Source organism: Toxorhynchites rutilus, chromosome 2, assembly GCF_029784135.1.
Source record: "Toxorhynchites rutilus septentrionalis strain SRP chromosome 2, ASM2978413v1, whole genome shotgun sequence".
Classification (NCBI taxonomy): domain Eukaryota; kingdom Metazoa; phylum Arthropoda; class Insecta; order Diptera; family Culicidae; genus Toxorhynchites; species Toxorhynchites rutilus.
In genome coordinates, this window is record NC_073745.1 from 256,214,569 (window position 1) to 256,233,951 (window position 19,383).

A 19,383-nucleotide genomic window follows, 5' to 3' on the forward strand; every position below is an offset into this window, starting at 1 on the left:
TTTAGGCTGTCAAAAAAGTCCTGCGGTATTTCCGCGAGGTGTCGTTGTAAGCGCGTAGTTCTAGTTGTATTCATTGTATCGAGTCATACTATAGCTTCTTGGAAAGGTATTTTTGCGCGCTATAATATAGTCCTTGACAGTGTTTTGTTTGGTTAAGTCGTTCGTGAGTTATAGTGTCGCAAATATGGAGCAAAATAAAGATAAAATCCGACATATTTTACAGTACTACTATGACAAAGGCAAAAATTCATCTCAAGCTGCCAATAAAATTTGTGCAGTTTATGGACCCCATACAGTTTCCATTTCCACCGCACAACGATGGTTTCAACGTTTTCGTTCTGGTGTAGAGGTCGTCGAAGATGCGCCACGCTCCGGAAGGCCTGTCGTCGAAAATTGCGACAAAATCGCTGAATTAGCCGAGAAAGACCGGCATAGTAGCAGCCGTAGCATCGGCCAAGAGCTGGGGATAAGTCATCAAACCGTTATTAACCATTTGAAGAAGCTTGGATTCAAAAAGAAGCTCGATGTATGGGTGCCACGGTTCCCGGAATAAATCGCCACAGAAAACGACTGCAACAGAAACCACCGCTTATAAAATGTGTAGTAGGCTATAAATATTGTGGCGCGGTATTGTATTTCAAAACAAGAATTAACCGGGCAAACGTATCGCCCCAGGCAAACGTAACGCCCCGGGCAGACGTATACCGTCCGACGCTCGCTAGAGCTCGGTCGGACATTGCTAAAGGATCGTATCCTATGTTTCAAACTAACCGGGCAATCAGTGGATCCCAGGTTTGCGTGCGAGACACCGCCGCTTCCGACGGCGGGTCGGCGGTGGACTCGGATTGCGTCATCTTGGCGGCATGGGCCGCCTCGATTCCTTATCCTCGCCAAATGGGGACTTCGTCCCCATTACATTGTCCTCAGAATAAATTTCGAAAAACGAGAACAAGAGAATAAATTTATAATAGAAATGTGAGGCACATGATGTTTTTCCCGCGCCAAATATTTCTAGCCTACTACACTTTTTCTAAGCGGTTGTTTCTGTTGCAGTTGTTTACTGTGGCGATTTATTCCGGTCACCGGGTGCCACACACGTTGACGCAAAAAAAACATCTTTGACCGTATCGACGCATGTGAATCGCTGCTGAATCGCAACAAAATCGACCCGTTTCTGCAGCGGATGGTGACCTGTACTGCCAACAACTGGACCGCTTGAAGGTAGCACTCATGAAGAAGAGGCCATCTTTGATAAACAGAGGCCGTAACGCCAGGCCACACACTTCTTTGGTGACGCGCCAGAAGCTCCGGGAGCTCGGATGGGAGGTTCTTTTGCATCCGCCGTATAGTCCGGACCTTGCACCAAGTGACTACCACCTGTTTTGTCCATGGCGAACGAGCTAGGTAGTCAGAAGTTAGCCACGAAAGAGGCCTGTGAAAATTGGCTATCCGAGTTTATTGCCAATAAGGAAGCGAGTTTCTATAACAGGGGTATTATGAAGTTGGCATCTCGTTGGGAACAAGTCATCGAACAAAACGGCGCATATTTGACTTAAAACAGATGATTGTAACTAATTTTATGAATAAATGAAAATTCAAAAAAAATACCGCAGCCTTTTTTGACAGCCTAATATAATCGAGTCAAAAAAAATATTTTTTTTTTGTTGTTTTATACATATAATTTTCATTTTTTGATTATAAAGGTAAAATTTAATTTTAGTTTCATCCCCTTAAGGTCATAAGATACCTTTCTCATATAAAAAATCAGAATTATTTCAGGAGGTGATAGAGCATCATATTTTAAGATAAAAATCCATCTTGGTATATGTTCGAATTCCAAAAATGACAGAGTTATTGAACCTTTTCTCTGTTCCGGGCCCTGTTTATCTTAAACTGGCTCTAATTCAAAAATGATGCTACGTAGGACGTACGTGATTAACAAGGTAAGTCCTCCCTCGGTCCCCAGAGGACTGACATTGAATTTTTCGTCGATTTTTTCTAAAAAAATATGATCTAAAGAAAAAGGGACCGATAAATTCAATGACGGGGCTCAACGTGTTGATGAAACTTTGAAGCAACTCTTCAATCGTTCAGATACACGGAGGGGGACGTATACTGACGAAATAAAACGAGTATAAATCTATAGGTCAGTGCTTTGACATGCTTTATATTCATCTGACAAACATCTTTTCAATTCGCTTGGAGTGCATTCGCCAGTAAGACCTGTTAACCTACACCACGTTCTGATACGTAAAGGTGAAAGCCCTCACCAGATACCGACACTACCACAATGTGTTATAAAATGTGCACACAACACGAATCGAGCCTTTTTCAACACGTTCCACAAATTTTACGACCCACGGACATCAGTGACACAGCTGATTCGTTCTTCGCTAGTTTGGTTATTATCAATACACAGTTAAAACAATGATAATGACACAGAAGAACTGAAATCTACACTGCCCGTCGAACTTCGATGCAATCTTCATGCTTGCAAGTGTGACGTGAGCAATGAGAAGAATATAATAGCAGCGTTTAAATGGATTGATAGCACCCTGGGCGGGACGGATGTGCTTGTGAACAATGCAGGGGTGCTGAAAAGTACGCATCTGACACGGCAACACGGAGATGATTCGTAATGTTGTCGAAACGAATATTATGGGATTAATTATGCGTTCGAGGGAGGCCTATCAATCGATGAAGAGACGAAACGTTGTTGGCCATATAGTGAATATAAATAGTGTGGTAGGACATGAGGGTTCCTATTGGGGTTGATGTCCTGAGCACGTACAATGTGTATCCGGTCACGAAGCATGCCGTGACGACAATTACCGAAACATTGCGCATCGAATTGATGAATGATAACAGCAAGGTAAAGGTTACGGTAAGTAAGTTTCGCTGGCAAGATATGGAATAATAAACGATAAAATGTTCAAAAATCTACAGCATAAGTCCTGGAGCTGTGAGAACGGACATATTCAACGATCCAGAATTGTAGAAGAAACCAATACCGTTTTTGGAACCGGATGATATTGCAAACAGTGTACTGCACGTGATCTCAACACCAGCACATGTAGAGGTCATTGGTTGCGATGATATATTGTTTATGACTAATATATTGGATGCTGTGTTTTATTTTTAGATCAAGGAGCTCACCATAAAGCCACTTGGAGAACGGTTTTAGTGATGTTTCTGGACATTAGATAACCAACAAAATTGCTTATAAATCTTCTTATACAGTGGTAGACATTCGTTTAGACGCACCCTATTTTTTCTCAATATTTTTAAAAATAAGTCAATTCTTCGTACAGTTTTGTTCATAAAAGACTATTATTCTTTATTTTCATCGAATTCATTCTAAAAGTATAAATTCACTTTTTGTTTTCAAAGTAATTGAAATATGTGGAATCAGGCTGGACAATCGTTCCTAAAATCCTAAAATTTCAACAAAAGAAAATTTTGTGCGGCAAATTTCGAGTCTGAACGGTAGCTATATTTAGTATGTCCACCTCCATTTCGGATCACTTTGAAAACTCGTTTTGGCATCGAGTCAGACAGCTTTTAAAGTGTTGCCATATTGATTATAGCCCAACACTCCTGAATTACTGCCTTGAGGCTGGAAATGTTGTCAAATTGCATAGACCATCTCGGCCAAGATTCTCCATAGATTCTCTATGGGATTGCAATCGACTGCAAGCAGGTCATTCAAGAAGCGGAATGTCCTTCTCAGCAAACCATGCCTTCGATTGCTTGGAAACGTGGATCTATGCATTATCCTTCTGAAAAAAACGATATCCTCGGTAGCGTTATTCTCAATATGGCCAATCAAAACGTCCTCCAGTAATTGAAGATACTTTTCGGAGTTCATTCGGGTGAAAATGAAACAAATGGGAAGTCTGCTGTGATAGGAAACGGCTCCCCACACTATCGAACTTCCGCCCCCAAAGTTTCGCTTCGATCTCACGACATTCCGTCGACTTAGATTGTACCAATAGCTACTGTAACAGTCCGGGCCATCCAAATGGAACTTCTTTCGACAGAAAATACAACATTTTTCCATTCCATGTATTGCCGGGCGAAAAAGAGATGGGTCTGCTTATGGGTGGCGGTCAGTTTCGGCTTCCCTTGAAGTTTCTTCCACATTATGTTTGGTGACTCATTCAAGATGCGCGCAATATGCCTCTTTGTTATTGGAACAACCGATTCTGCCTTAATGTATGAACAGGGCATCGTTTCTTGGTTGCTTCGTGTCTTATTAGACCTTTAAGACGCAAAGTAACTTTAGTGTGTAGTGTTAGAAAACTTTTGTTCACTGAATATCTTTATTATTTTCCACCCCTCTTTCGTCAATAGAATACCTTTCGCCATTCCTTTAAATTCTACGTAGATCACTAATCTGACTAAACTTCTTACGTTGCACATCTAATATTTACCATGTAAATTGAACATTTGAAAGTATTTTTTTCAAAAAACACAAAGGCTTGGTGATTATGCGAAAACCTGATTTTTATGCTCTGCGACTTAACGTATGTCTCGGGAAAAAACGACGTTTGAATGTTTATATCCACCGATGTCGCCTTGTGTGTGATTGTGACGCGCGTCCTTCCAATAAAATTTACTTAAATATACTACCACTACAGCAAATATCTATCCCGATAAAAAGAACATTCCTTGTTGTTTTGTAAGAGTTTCAACTTTTTTCCAAGTGCTGCTAAACGAATGTCTATCACTGTATTTGGACCTAATATTTCCAAATAATACAGTAAAGTTTGTGAAAACAAAAGCAATCATTCTCTTTCCGAAACCGTATTTCTCTCTACTCTCTAGTAAAAAAAACCAATCAAGTTGAACGGTTCCATTGTGATTACACATAATAATAATACAGATGACGTATTAAAACCTAAAAAATAATTAGGAGAGCAGCAGTTAGTAGTTATCACACCTTTTCTTCTATTATTCTGGAGCAGGGGTTTTCAGTTTTTTTTATTGTGGACCCTTTTTTTATATATTCTTTATATTTGACGGAGGACCTGCATTTTCATCGATGAATAAAATCTTGTTTGCATTTACGTTACTCAACTAGGAATAGCACTCACTCGGTTGAGCGTCGCAATTTCACGATACTTGATCCGGAGTGAACAAGGTAAATTTGCTATCCCAGTGAAATTAAGTTGAAGATTTTTTTTTCAAGATGGGTTTTCAAGTGGGAGCGTCTGCTTTAACTCCGTAGATCATCAATTTTGAAAACCCCAATTCTAGGGCATTGATGAGACTAAAACAATCGTTGTAAATTAAAATAATCGTGGGACATATGATGAGACAACTAACTGTGGATAATGGAAATCTAGTGAGCTGCTCGATTTTATTTTAGTCTCATCAATTCTTAAAATGAAAATAATTTTAGTAAAATGTCGGAATCTCAGACATAGTGTGCAGCAGCAGTATTCATTTTGTGATATTTCACGATCATTTTTTTTTCTCTATTATAGTGACTTTCAACACATTTCGGCTGGTTCGTCACTTTTACTTCGATTTTTGGAAGAATGTCGGGAGTGAGAGGTATGGATGTTACCACTACGCCAGATCGCCTCCGATTTCACGAACATTATTTTGATTAGTTTAAATTGGTTATATATCTCGAGAACGGTTAGTCCTACCTAATATTATATATAGTTTTTCATGTTGAATCGTATGTAGATTCTATTTTTTTTTCATATTACTTTTCCTAAATGATTACGATTTTCAGTATTGAAATTTAATAAATTTTCAAAAACTCATATCTCCATTTTAATGATTTCGACGCGGCACCACTAAAAGCAAACATTGTTAAATTAGAAGGGGTTTCCAACAAAAATATACAAAAAAAATATATAAAGTTAAATATATAAAGTTATTTTGCAGCACGATAATGTTCGGCCGCATGTCGCAAAATCGGTCAAAACATACTTGGAAACGCTGAAATGGGAGGTCCTATCCCACCCGCCTTCTTCTCCAGACATTGCTCCGTCCGATTACTACCTTTTTCGATCGATACAACATGGCCTGGTTGACCAGCACTTCTCCAATTTTGATGAAGTCAGAAATTGGATCGATTCGTGGTTAGCCGACAAACCGGCCGGGATCCGTGAATTGCCAGAAAGATGGGAAAAAGTTGTGACTAGCGATGGGCAATATTTTGAATATTAACTTTGTAATCATTTTTGCAAAATAAAGCATTAATTTTTGAAAAAAACAAGAAACTTACTGGTACTCCTATATTATTACACTTTGTCGAATTCTAATTGCGAAGGCAGATACCTATCTTTGGGAAACCTGAGAATGTAACCGATAAAACTTTTCTAAAACCAATCGTGGCGACGGAAAATCTGAGAAGGTAACCGAGAAAACTCTTGTAAAACCACTAAGACGAAAATCAGATCATCAGATAAGATAAGAGTGTATAGATCACGTTGGCCATGCTTCACTGTCAATTTTTCGTAAATTTGGAAAAATGTCGTCGAACGAAAAAGAGCGTCGTGAATTAATCCTGTGCACTCATTTCGAGAATCCGGAGTTGTCACATCGGGACATCGGTAAGATGCTGGGAATCGTTCAATCCACGGTCAGCAGAGTACTAAAACGATACTTCGAGAACCTAACCATCGACCGGAAGGTGAAGAACGGCAAAAATGGATGCTCCTTCAGTGAAAAAGATCACAAGCGCGTAGTTAAGCAGTTTAGACGTGATCCGAGAAGTTCGGTCCGGGATGTAGCCAATAAGCTGAATTTGTCAAGTTCATTCGTCCAGTGGACCAAGCAGCGGGAGGGCCTGCGTACATACAAGGTTCAGAAGGCCCCTAACCGCGACGAAAGACAAAACATGGTGGGGAAGACGCGAGCCCGGAAGCTGTACACCGAAATGCTGACGAAGCCGCATTGCCTGGTAATGGACGACGAAACCTACGTCAAAGCGGACTTTCGTCAGCTGCCGGGCCTGTTGTTCTTCTCCGCAGAGGACAAATTCAGCGTTCCGGAGGAGATTCGCAAGCAGAAACTGTCCAAGTTTGCCAAAAAGTACATGGTGTGGCAAGCGATCTGCTCTTGCGGAAAGCGGAGCACCCCCTTCGTGATGACCGGCACGGTAAACGGGCAGGTTTACCTTAAGTAGTGCCTACAGAAGCGATTACTACCACTATTGAAGCAGCACGAGGGCCCGACCATCTTCTGGCCGGATCTCGCTTCGTGCCACTATTCAAAGGACGTGTTGGAGTGGTACGAAGCCAACGGGGTCACCTTCGTGCCAAAGGAAATGAACCCGCCCAACGCGCCGGAGCTTCGCCCAATAGAGAAATATTGGGCGAATATGAAGCAGGCCCTCCGGGAGAACTCAAAAGTTGTCAAATCGGAGGCGGACTTCAAGAGAAAATGGATACGTTCGTGATTCTTCGAATCGTTTGAACTTTACGCGCAACCGAGTAACTGACATCATATAAACCCAACTTTAAGCTGCCCACGATAGACATCGATTTGCTCGGAGCGGATTTCACAGCGGACCCCTTCGTAGCTAACACACAATGCAACTTCGCAAGCGACTACATATTTGTCACACCAACATTAACAATACACATTTGTAATGCACAGAATACTCAATATCTTTAAATTGGTGTAAATGCTACTTGAAGTACTAGAACTACATCTATTCTCATGCGTTCGGAACTTCTTGAATTCATCTGTCAAAAAGTATACCATTCTGATTTTTATTTTGAAGATGTGAAAAAATATTTTGTGAATTAAAATTCATTTATCCCAAAAATATGTTTTTCTTTATTCTGAAAAAATAGGTATGAATAGCCCTTACAATTTCCTACAACTCACCCATGCATCGAAAGATGGTCTTTTTCAGGGAAAGAGTTTTTTCAACAAGTTGTTGTTTCATGTTTTCTTAGAAAAATGTTGCGAGTTCAACATTGATAGTAATTTTACTATCAATGTTGAACTCGCAACATTTTTATGCAAAAATTATCGCGATTTACATGTTCTGCGAACCGTTTTCTATTTAAGGATATGTGAAGAACTTGTCAAACGCGAGAATTTGTATACAAAAATGTTACGAGTAAAACATTACCTTTTCTGGAGTCTCCGTACAGAATGCCATGTATTCCAGAGACTATAAAAGATATAAAGTTGCTGTCTTCGGAAAAAAATCATGTTTTAATAAGATCTAAAACTTTGTTGAATGCACTATATCGCTATTTTGACATTAAACAAAATTAGGTTTAGAAGTAAGTATTTTCAAAGAAAACACGAAAAAGTAGTTGTTAGACTCTTCCCTGTAAAAATGTCCATCTTCCAATGTATGGGTGACTTTTTTTTTTTATCCCAACAGTTTATTTTATTATGCTCATTTAGCAATTCAGCTGTAACAGAGCCGAATTCATTCGTGTGCATTTTTTATCTTAAGATAACTTTTGTTGTATATTATACTGTTACCATTTTTAGGCGTAAGGCGTCGTGCACAAATTACGTAACGCGAGTAGGGGGAGAGAGAGGTCGAGGTTTCGTTACTTAATGTGACATAGCGCGGAGGGGGGGGGGGGGTAGCCGTGATCGTTACGTAACAAAATTTCATTTTTGTTCCTGAATAAATTCACGCGCCCCTAGCTTCGATTCTGAGACCAAAAGAGGTGAGCCAAGATGATAAAGCACGTGTTGTAATGGGCAGTAAGCAGGCTTGATGCATCTCGAATATTGCGTTAATCTACTGAATCATGGCTGTCATGGCTGGAAAACATAAGCTTACTCCGTCTGTTATCGCAGGATGCAAAATAAAGCTAGGGCACTTCGATCTTGCTGAAGTTATTCTTTGCAGTGTTCCAATATACGTTGCAGTTTGTTTAGGAAGGCACTGTTCTTCGAACGCATTTCCTCATGGGATCGATTTTCAAAGTATGTGCGAGCTGCCTGATTTCGAGATTATTCGGTACCGAAGAATAATCAAGCCAGCATCCCTAATAAATGTGGATGGAGGACCAGACGAGAACCCTCGTTTTAAAAAGGTCATAGATATATTTGATCTATTATTTTAATCAATTGAATATTGATGCAATATTAGTTGCTACGAATTCTCCAGCACGCAGTGCATTCAACTGAGTTGGATTGTCTCTCTTTTCCGACAGGTTAAATACTTCCTCGTGATCATGAGGGATCCCACTTGGATAAAAACTCGAAACAAGTCACCCGGAGTTGAAAATAAAACATTTTTAGTATGCAGGGGAATCGTTAGCTGATTTGTGGAATAACCTAGTAATCGATGGATATCCCGTCAAAGTAGAATATAGGGGAAGGATGGTAAAGACGGATACCTTAAGTAAACGTTGATTTTTTCGTGAACTTCACAAAAAAATATATAGCTATCTCATCACAAATTGATAGCCTAGGTCTCTTTTTATAATAAAATTTGTCTTTGAGGCAGACATTTTGCAAAATGAATGTGTCCGACTTTTGAAAAAAATAAGATTGAGTCGGGAAAGACGGACACATGGGGTGGGAAAGATGACCACTATCTGGAAATTCAAGTTAATGTACTCGATAAGTTTTGGTGGTCTTCAACTAGGCCTTAAAAATGATCGAACAAAAAGGCTATACTGAAATCACCTAAAAGGCTTGCAATTTGTATCATTTTTCCATGTCCAAAATAGCTTCCGGCATTCGGAATGACAAATTCGGATTAGGTTTTAAAAACCGCTCTGCTTATTCGTCCATGATATCTGGTTGCACCTGCAAACGTAGTTAGTGGGCATCTGTTAAACAAAGAAGGAGGAGATTATCAATTTGTTTCAAAAACGGAATGTTCGTCTTTAGTCGGTGGAGTGTCCGTCTTACCCGACTTGATTAGAATTTTGTTTTCATAAATATTTCTGGAGTAAAAATGATAAAACTTCACCGCTGATTCGATAAATTGGAAGAGAAGTGATGGTAAAACACTGATGTAGCGAAAAATACCCCAAACACCTTGAAATACCTTATCTTCTGCAGACGAAAATTTACATAGAGCTGCTCTCTGTAGATAATTTTTTGTTTTTATTATTAATTTAACAGAAAGCCAGCTAAATGTACACAGTTATTGATACACGGTACTGCAAGTTTGTATATCATTGAAATTTAAAATAAAAATGTAATTTATTAATAATACAGGGGTGTCCGTCTTTCCCGACTTTCCCCTATTAAGTTCGCAAACTCCCAAATCGATGAAGCGGAATTAGTACAATGTCAAGTCGAGTTGTTTGCTCGTCACGTAAAGACGTCCCAAGACCTTTTGCAGGTAGTGAAATGTAACGGCAGGAACTGCAGCATTGAACGAAGGGGTAGTTATGTTTGTGTAAATCAACATCAATTTATACCTCTTCATGGGCTTCTCAGCTAAGCGCCAGATGGCTTGAAAGCACCAATCCCAACAGATGTGAGCATTAATTTTACATCTCTGTTTGTTCTATGAAATTGTCGAAAGTTCTTCCGAAGTCACTACTCGCATATAAACTTTCGTCTAAACATTTGATTCCGACCTGGGCAGATATCCGATTTTTCTACGTTGATATTCTCATTACTTAAGTAAAGCTTAAAATTTTTCAAACGACTTTGAATTTGTGTACAGATTAACGTTACGTAACATGAGGGGGAGGGGGGTTTGTCTTGCGTTACTTTTTGTTACTTGGGGGGGGGGAGTGATTCCAAAAACCTCATTTTTAGCGTTACGTAATTTGTGCATGACGCCTAAGAGTATCTCTATCTATGGATAAATATTTGTTTTTACAGTCGCCGTTACGGCGTAAGAGAATTCCTATTCTATCGATGCACAACACATGTCGTCTTTTTCGGCGTAAGAATATTGCTATTGTTTGAATGTTCACAGTTGGGCTGTTCACAGCGGTACTGTTCATATGAGGCTTCCATTGTTGCGTTATTAATAGTGCCAATTACCGATGCAGCAGACGGAAAATGTGAACGGTAAAAGACTGGGATTACCGCTACATGACGATTGTTGCGTCGACATAGTAGCTAGAATAACACACAAAGATGGTCAATTGAGGGGCCGAGTTATGAGCTCATGATCGTTCGCTTAGTAGCGGACACGCAACCAGTATGGGTGACTTGTTGGAAATTGTAAGGGCTTTTCACATATTTTTTTGAAAATCTTAAAAAAATACATTTTTGAGAAAAATGAGTTTTAATTTTTTCAAAAAAAATCTCAGTGTAATTTTTCTTTAATTTTTTTTTGTTTCTTTTATGAAAGTTCAAACCATTTCCTACATTTTATACTCTGACCAGAATTTTGTAGATGTTATAGTTTTCAAGTTATAATTTTTTGTAAAAAACAAAGAAATTTTTTTGGCCCTATTCAAAATGTAGTCTAATTCTTTTTCGAAGATTTCAAGTATGCAAACTTGCTTAAATGACAAATGTCTTTACACCCACAACGTTTCACTGCAATCTGAGATGATGCTGCCAGCTCCTAAGACGAGTTGGCATAAAATCATCCGAATCGCATTATGCCAATCACAAATTACAATTACAATTACAAAAATGTAACGATTTAGTGGAATTGTCGGATCATTTTGCATGCTGCTAGATGATAAACCACGAAGCGCCAACACCATCCGAAAATACATAATTTTTATGGATATAACATAGATTTTCATGGTAATACGATAAGTTTATTCAAAATTGCCACTGGGCAGTACTAGTATATTGAGATCCGCGTTGATCCCTAGAGACCGACATTGAACTTTTCGTCGATTTTTCAAAAATTTCTATTATCTGAAGGAAAGAGACCCTCGTCGATAAAAGACGGTAAATTCAGTGGCGGGGTTAAATATGTTGAAGGAACTTTTGACCAATTTTTCAATCGTTTATATACCCTGAGGTGAAAACGAAACTACTTGCAGAATAAAACAGAAATGAATCAACAAATCAATGCTTTTTTTATCCCATTTGTTTATTTCTGGCTCATTAGCATAATAGCTGTAACAGAGCCGAATTCTAATCGTGTACATGTCACATGTTTATCATATCTATAAATAGAACGTTACACAGTTGCCATTTTTCGGCGTAAGAGAATTCCTTCTATACCATATGGTACATTACACAGTAGCCATCTAGGCGTAAGAGTATTTTTTTTCTGTCCTTCCATTATCCAGTTAGACCACCAGACAGCTTTAGACAGCTGATATGATTGTGTTGTTCACAACACAACAGCCTGATGTTTTTCTTGTTGCAAGCAGAGCTTGCATATGGATAGAGAGAGAGGCTGGAACTCCGACATTGAATCGATCTCCATCGCTGATGGTTTTTGCGTGGACGTACCCTTAGAAAAATCCTCGGTCGAAAACTACTAAATACATTTGGTAATGCAAAATTAGTAGAATGTACAAATTTTTTGTACAAATTGTCAACAAACCCGCATCCCTACCAGAGATTAGTATATTTTACTCGATAACATTAGTAAGCTTGGATATTGTCATATCTGAAAATTGGTGAGAAAAGCGCGTATTAACCATTTTCATTGTTCCCATAAGGCAATACTGAGGTATAATAAGGATATAATTCTGATACGTGCATTTTCGGCGAGAAAATGTAGCCGATATTGGGCTTCCGAATCATGGTTCTGCTTGACATATGTGTTTATTAGTACGGTCGAAAATGACTATAGATTGGTAGTATTTACCAAAAAATTCGTTATATTTACTAATTATTTCTCTCAGTGTAGTTATTCTGTAACAACACAAAGATGGTCAATAAGGGCCCTGCGAGTTTTGAACTCACGATCGATCGATCGATTACTAAGCGAACGCACAACCAATGTGACTACGAAGACCCCCCAAATCAATGCTTGTCATCTGATTCATTTGACTAACATCTTTTCACAACGCTTGAAGTGCATCCGCCAATAAAAGCTGCTAACCTACTTCACATTCAGATACGTAAAGATGAAAGCCCTCACTAGGTACCCATACTACCACAATTCTTTATAGAATGTGCACACAACAAGTCGAGCCTTTATCAACACGTTCAACAGCTTCTACGACCCACGGACGTCAGTGTCACAGCTGATTCATTCTATAATCATTGCTTCGGCTAGTTTAGTTATTATCAATACACAGTTAAAACAATGATAATGGCACAGAGACTATAAATTAACTCGGATTCCACAATTGGTGTTTTATTGGCGTGACTGATAGTGCCGAGTGAAGTACTGCGAAACCGAGAATTCCCTGTCATTATGGAACGCTGGAGGAATCGCGTCGCCGCGGTCACGGGAGCAAGTGCTGGCATTGGTTGGGCCATAGCAAAAGTCCTGCTACAATCCGGCATGGTCGTTGTCGGAATGGCAAGGCGGGCGGAGAAAATCGAAGAGCTGAAATTTACGCTCCCCGCCGAACTTCGAAACAAGCTACATGCCTGCAAGTGTGATGTGAACAATGAGAAGGACATCATAGCAGCGTTGAAATGGATTGATAGCACTTTAGGTGGGGCGGATGTGCTTGTGAACAATGCAGGGGTGCTGAAAAGTACGCATCTGACCAGTCCCGGCAACACGGAGATGATTCGTAACGTTGTCGAAACGAATATTATGGGGTTAATCATTTGCTCGAGGGAGGCCTATCGATCGATGAAGAAACGCAACGTTGCTGGCCATATAGTGAATATGAATAGTGTGGTGGGACACGGGGTTCCAGTTGGGGTTGGTACCCTGAACACGTACAATGTATATCCGGCCACGAAGCATGCCGTGACGGCTATTACCGAAACATTGCGCATCGAACTGATGAATGATAACAGCAAGGTAAAGGTTACGGTAAGTGCATTTCGCTCACAACATATGAAATGGTGAATTATACAACGTTTCACTATCTAGAGCATAAGTCCTGGAGCTGTGCGAACGGAGATATTCAACGATCCAGAATTGTTGAAGAAACCAATACCGTTTCTGGATCCGGATGATATTGCAAACAGTGTATTGCACGTGATCTCAACACCAGCACATGTAGAGGTCAGTGGTTACGATGATATGTTGTTTATAATTAATCTATTAGATGCTATGTTCTATTATCAGATCAAGGAGCTCACAATTAAGCCACTCGGAGAACGATTCTAGAGATGTTTCAGAGTATTATATAACCAACAAAGTTGCTTAGAAAACTTTCTTATGTTTGGCTCGTTCCGTCAAACAAGAGAAACGCATATGTCAGTGTTCTCTTTTTGAAATCGAATTTTCTCCCTAATATTTTTACAACAAATAATAAATAAATATAAGATGGAATGAGGGAATTGCTAAGAAAATGTATAAAAATCACTTTATTTGAAAATTAATTTAAGAAACCACGAAGACGCAATGCGTTCTACATGACGAGATATCCGAAACTGATTTTCTCCACACTTCAAAAAAAAAGGTCTCACAACCAGAGATGCCAACCTAGCTGATTTCCCAGGATTTCCCAGACTTTTTGACACTGATATCCTAACGAACACTCAATTTTCCCTGATTTTTATAAAATGTTCCTGATTTTTCCTGATTTTTTACTTTTTTTGCTAAATCAGAAATAAAAATAATCCATAATAAATATACTGGAATCCCTGGCAAAGTTTTGCTGGTTGTGTATGAGAACAATCATATTAGTCTATACTGAAAACCTTTCCGGTCCGCGCTTATATAATGCTCTTTCTTTCGATTATACTCTATTTGTTCGCGTGTTCAAAGGTACAACGTCGACATTTTTTAAATTTTGAAGGAAAGAAGTATACTCTATAAGAATCATACGCCCGAAGGTAAATTCGAATCGTTATACACTGCGATTCACAACTATAGAACTAAAGGGTGTGTCACATCAAATTGCATCACGGAAAAAACGCTGTAGAAATTTAATTTTTAGGAATTATATCTTCTGCCTTCGCTTATAATCAGATAAGAGTGTATAGATCACGTTGGCCATGCTTCACTGTCAATTTTTCGTAAATTCGAAAAATGTCGTCGAACGAAAAAGAGCGTCGTGAATTAATCCTGTGCACTCATTTCGAGAATCCGGAGTTGTCACATCGGGACATCGGTAAGATGCTGGGAATCGTCCAATCCACGGTCAGCAGAGTACTAAAACGATACTTCGAGAACCTAACCATGGTGAAGAACGGCAAAAATGGATGCTCCGTCAGTGAAAAAGATCACAAGCGCGTAGTTAAGCAGTTTAGACGTGATCCGAGAAATTCGGTCCGGGATGTCGCCAATAAACTGAATTTGTCAAGTTCATTCGTCCAGCGGACCAAGCAGCGGGAGGGCCTGCGTACATACAAGGTTCAGAAGGCTCCTAACCGCGACGAAAGGCAAAACATGGTGGGGAAGACGCGAGCCCGGAAGCTGTACACCGAAATGCTGACGAAGCCGCATTGCCTGGTAATGGACGACGAAACCTACGTCAAAGCGGACTTTCGTCAGCTGCCGGACCTGTTGTTCTTCTCCGCAGAGGACAAATTCAGCGTTCCGGAGGAGATTCGCAAGCAGAAACTATCCAAGTTTGCCAAAAAGTACATGGTGTGGCAAGCGATCTGCTCTTGCGGAAAGCGGAGCACCCCCTTCGTGATGACCGGCACGGTAAACGGGCAGGTTTACCTTAAGGAGTGCCTACAGAAGCGCTTACTACCACTATTGAAGCAGCACGAGGGCCCGACCATCTTCTGGCCGGATCTCGCTTCGTGCCACTATTCAAAGGACCTGTTGGAGTGGTACGAAGCCAACGGGATCACCTTCGTACCAAAGGAAATGAACCCGCCCAACGCGCCGGAGCTTCGCCCAATAGAGAAATATTGGGCGATTATGAAGCAGGCCCTCCGGAAGAACCCAAAAGTTATCAAATCGGAGGCGGACTTCAAGAGAAAATGGATTTCTGTTCAAAAAAAACTACAACCTGATGTTGTACAGAGCCTTATGGACGGGGTAAAGAGGAAGGTGCGAGCATACGGGCTTGGGCTCGAAGTATGAATAAAAAGAAAATGCCAAAAGTTGTTTAATAGTTTTTATTTTACTGTCTAAAATTTTCAAAAGGATCGGTCTACTGGGCGAATTTCTACAGCGTTTTTTTCCGTGATGCAATTTGATGTGACACACCCTTTACTCATTTTTTCTGAGTTTCCGAAGATCCCAAGCTGCGCCATGTTGTAGTGTGTTTCTTGTTCTACGCAGAGGATACTGCTCGTTTGAGCTCTTCAAATCACTTATACTGTGTGTAAGCTGCATCTACTATTCGTACCATCACTCCTTATGAGTTCTTAATAGGATTTTGATCTAGTAAACGAGCTGACCAGTTCAGAATCTAACCTCCTATTCATTAAACCATGCCATTACCTTCCCGATTTTATGAATTGATGCCAAATTATCCAACTATCACATTGTTTTTTATGCAAAAACAGCAGTAAATGATTCTGAAGAACTATAATACTCCAGAGAATGGGAAAGGCAATTGTCTTGGTTGGCTCCGAGTACAAATCGCTATGTCGGATTTTGTCGTGTCTGTAAGGAAGACGTAAAAGTTTCCGCTGGTATCAAGGACTTGCTGAAGGTGACTTGTGTCACCTTTGTCCTGATTCGGATATCGCAAAAGGAATTAAGTAGGGACGAACTAAAGTAACCTTTATCATTACTAATGTAGTCGGCGAAAGGTATCATGAAGAATTGATAGCTCATCTCAGAACCGCTAAGTTTAGTTTGATAGTAGACGAGTCCACCGATATTAGCGGAAAAAAGTCACAAGAGGGTTGTGTCCGAGACACGACTGCATAGTTGACGTAGGATTCCGTTAGGCTATCTGTTGATTTTGGATATGTTTGAAGAATTACATTGTTAAGCTCCATGTTCCATGATAATGATTTGGTGGCTCTGAAAAGGGCCGATTTGTTTGATTGTTCGGTATTGTTTGTTCGCTCTACCAGTTTTTACCGAGTGATGATGATAAAAGGATGGTAAACAGTCGTTGGATGGTGCGTATCAGATAAAAGATGCTGAAGTGGGATGAGATATGATGAAAACCGCCCTCTGTGATCTTAGTGAAGTGTGAAATGTGAGTGAGTGTGAAATAAAGAAAAAAACTCACCAATGTAATATAAGATAATTACCAATACCGAACACAATTATCAATTTTTCTCATCAGTAAAAACATGTTACTTTAACATAGAGAAAACATATTTGAAATGGAAAAGATAACTTTCTTTTATAATTTTTACATTCTGACTGTTTATTCAACCAAATGCGAATTTCAATTGGACGAACAACACCTAGTACTTATATGTAGAGCAAATGGGAAATCACTTAATATTTCTTCGCTTTTACAATTTTTCTTGTCGTATAAATTTTCGTTGGGTGAAAATGAAAACAACAAAACAGACAACTTAAACCGAACGAGCCGTTCTCAAACACAACTTGGTTTTTATTTATGAAAATTAAAATAAATCGTTTCATGTATCAAGTCATTTTCAAGACTTATCAACATTTTTAAAATTAATCATATCACTCACTTTACTTGCATGTGAATTATGCCCCCGTATATGCTTGGATATAAAATGCCCCCGACTTGCATATATTTGCAATATCAATTTCCTCCAGACAGCTTGGTTTTGATGTCTCTGTTAGGGAACACATTTCGGTGGGAGCAAAAGCTCCCCCTTCTTTCATGTATTTGTAATACCGATTTCCTCCAGGTAGCTTGGTTTTGATGTCTCTGTTAGGGAACCGCCGCATGTGTTGTCAATTTCGACCAATCAGAAAAGAGTATTTCCGTTAATATAGAGATTTTTCAATTGTTCGATAGTCAGTTTTATGACATATATTATTTTCTTCGATATAAAAAAAATTGTTATGGAGTGCCGAAATCGATTGACCCAAAAATTTCATCAATCCATCACGTTTAAAATTGGACAATTTTCAAGATGTGCTCGAATTTCGTTTTTCAGTTTGTATCCCAATATGTTCCCGAAAGACGTAATCCTATGTCAAAATCTCTTGAGTTGATCACACGGACTTCTGGGAAGGTGATTCTTTAACAATCAAGGATTGTTTTTACAATTTATTTGAAGTTGTCAAAACCGACTCTAGGACTTTGCATGAATGATTAAGCAAGTCATTCAATGAGGACGGGATTCCATACACGGAAAATATGCTTGGATATGGAGTTGATGGTGTAAAAAATATGACAGGAGAAAATTTGTCTCTAGCTGCTTTACTAAAAAATGATTGCCCTCGCTTTTTGTGATGAAATGTGTTTGCCACAGTATTGCATTGTGCTCTTCCAATATATGTAAACATATTCGTGATTACGTAGAACAACTTTGTCGGAACATTTATACGGAACTTTTATTACTTTAGTTAAAGTCTAATGCGTTCGAGCAAATTTGGCGAGATACAATCGCTACTAGAGCTGAAATCCCTAAAAATGCTACATGTGGTCGGTGTTAAGTCAGATGGGAGTAAGTCGCAAAAATTAAAATTTCGAGTTATTGATTACATTTGGTGAAACATTTTGTAAGCTACATACCACATTTATCAGATTTGGAAAATCATGCATACAGCAGGTATAACGGATCGAAATTGTTATGATTGATCAACGAAAATCCCTCATAGTATGCAGACAGAGCGGACCATGTACCATTTACCATGGCGAAATGGCTCTATATCATGTGCAGACAGAGTGGACCATGTGACAATCATTTGTGTATTGAATTTAAACAATATCCAAGCACCGAATTCAAACCAACAAAACATTTCCTTGAAGCTAAAAGATACCTTGTCGAAATGTGCTTGAACCCGTTAGTGTAAAATTTGCACATTCTGAGTATATTAAAAAACAAACTTGGTCCACTCCGACCGAACGGATCAGTGAAAAATGCTGGTCTTCAGTGAGAATGATCGCAAAATGTACTATTTCAGAGTACTATGTAGCGATGGCAATGAATTCAAATTTGACGATTCTATTGACGAATGCTGTCTAAGATGATAGAAAATGGGAAGTTTATGCTTAACATGTTTGCCGTGCAATCATATTCATGCCAACAGTAGATGGCAGAGACTATTATGCTGAACGCCAACAAATGTTTATGCAGTTCCAAACTTACAATCCTTCTCGCTCTAATTGTTATAGCAGAATGGCACACTTTGACTCACAACTGTTAATTGATTGAGGAATATTTCGAAATTGTTCAGTCATAGTGAACCAACACTTAAAAATGCTTCATTTGGTTCAGTCAGAGTGGACCATGCACGTATAGGCAGCCAAATAAACTGCCTTTTCTGGCATGATACTTGATGTTTTTTACAACTATCATAAGTTGAAGATTGCCAGAGAGTAGCTAACATTTCTGAGAACAATA

The 19,383-nt window shown here is 39.3% G+C and overlaps 2 protein-coding genes across 4 annotated transcripts in view; one reads left to right on the plus strand and one right to left on the minus strand.

The window, feature by feature from the left end:
- The window catches only part of LOC129765161 (probable multidrug resistance-associated protein lethal(2)03659), a 79,811-nt gene that overhangs the window by 24,508 nt on the left and 35,920 nt on the right, over nucleotides 1-19,383 (minus strand). The window lies entirely within an intron of this gene.
- LOC129765162 (farnesol dehydrogenase-like) lies at nucleotides 13,163-14,329 on the plus strand. Its single transcript, XM_055765063.1, has 3 exons — nucleotides 13,163-13,831; nucleotides 13,892-14,026; nucleotides 14,090-14,329. The coding sequence occupies exons 1-3, from the start codon at nucleotides 13,256-13,258 to the stop codon at nucleotides 14,129-14,131; spliced, it is 753 nt and encodes a 250-aa protein (XP_055621038.1). The 5' UTR covers nucleotides 13,163-13,255; the 3' UTR covers nucleotides 14,132-14,329.

Bases quoted from the DNA above. Each gene is read 5' to 3' on its own strand.
- LOC129765162 (XM_055765063.1), top strand. From the start codon at position 13,256: ATGGAACGCTGGAGGAATCGCGTCGCCGCGGTCACGGGAGCAAGTGCT. The intron at 13,832-13,891 runs GTAAGTGCATTT...TTCACTATCTAG, and splicing joins ACAGCAAGGTAAAGGTTACG to AGCATAAGTCCTGGAGCTGT. The intron at 14,027-14,089 runs GTCAGTGGTTAC...TTCTATTATCAG, and splicing joins CAACACCAGCACATGTAGAG to ATCAAGGAGCTCACAATTAA.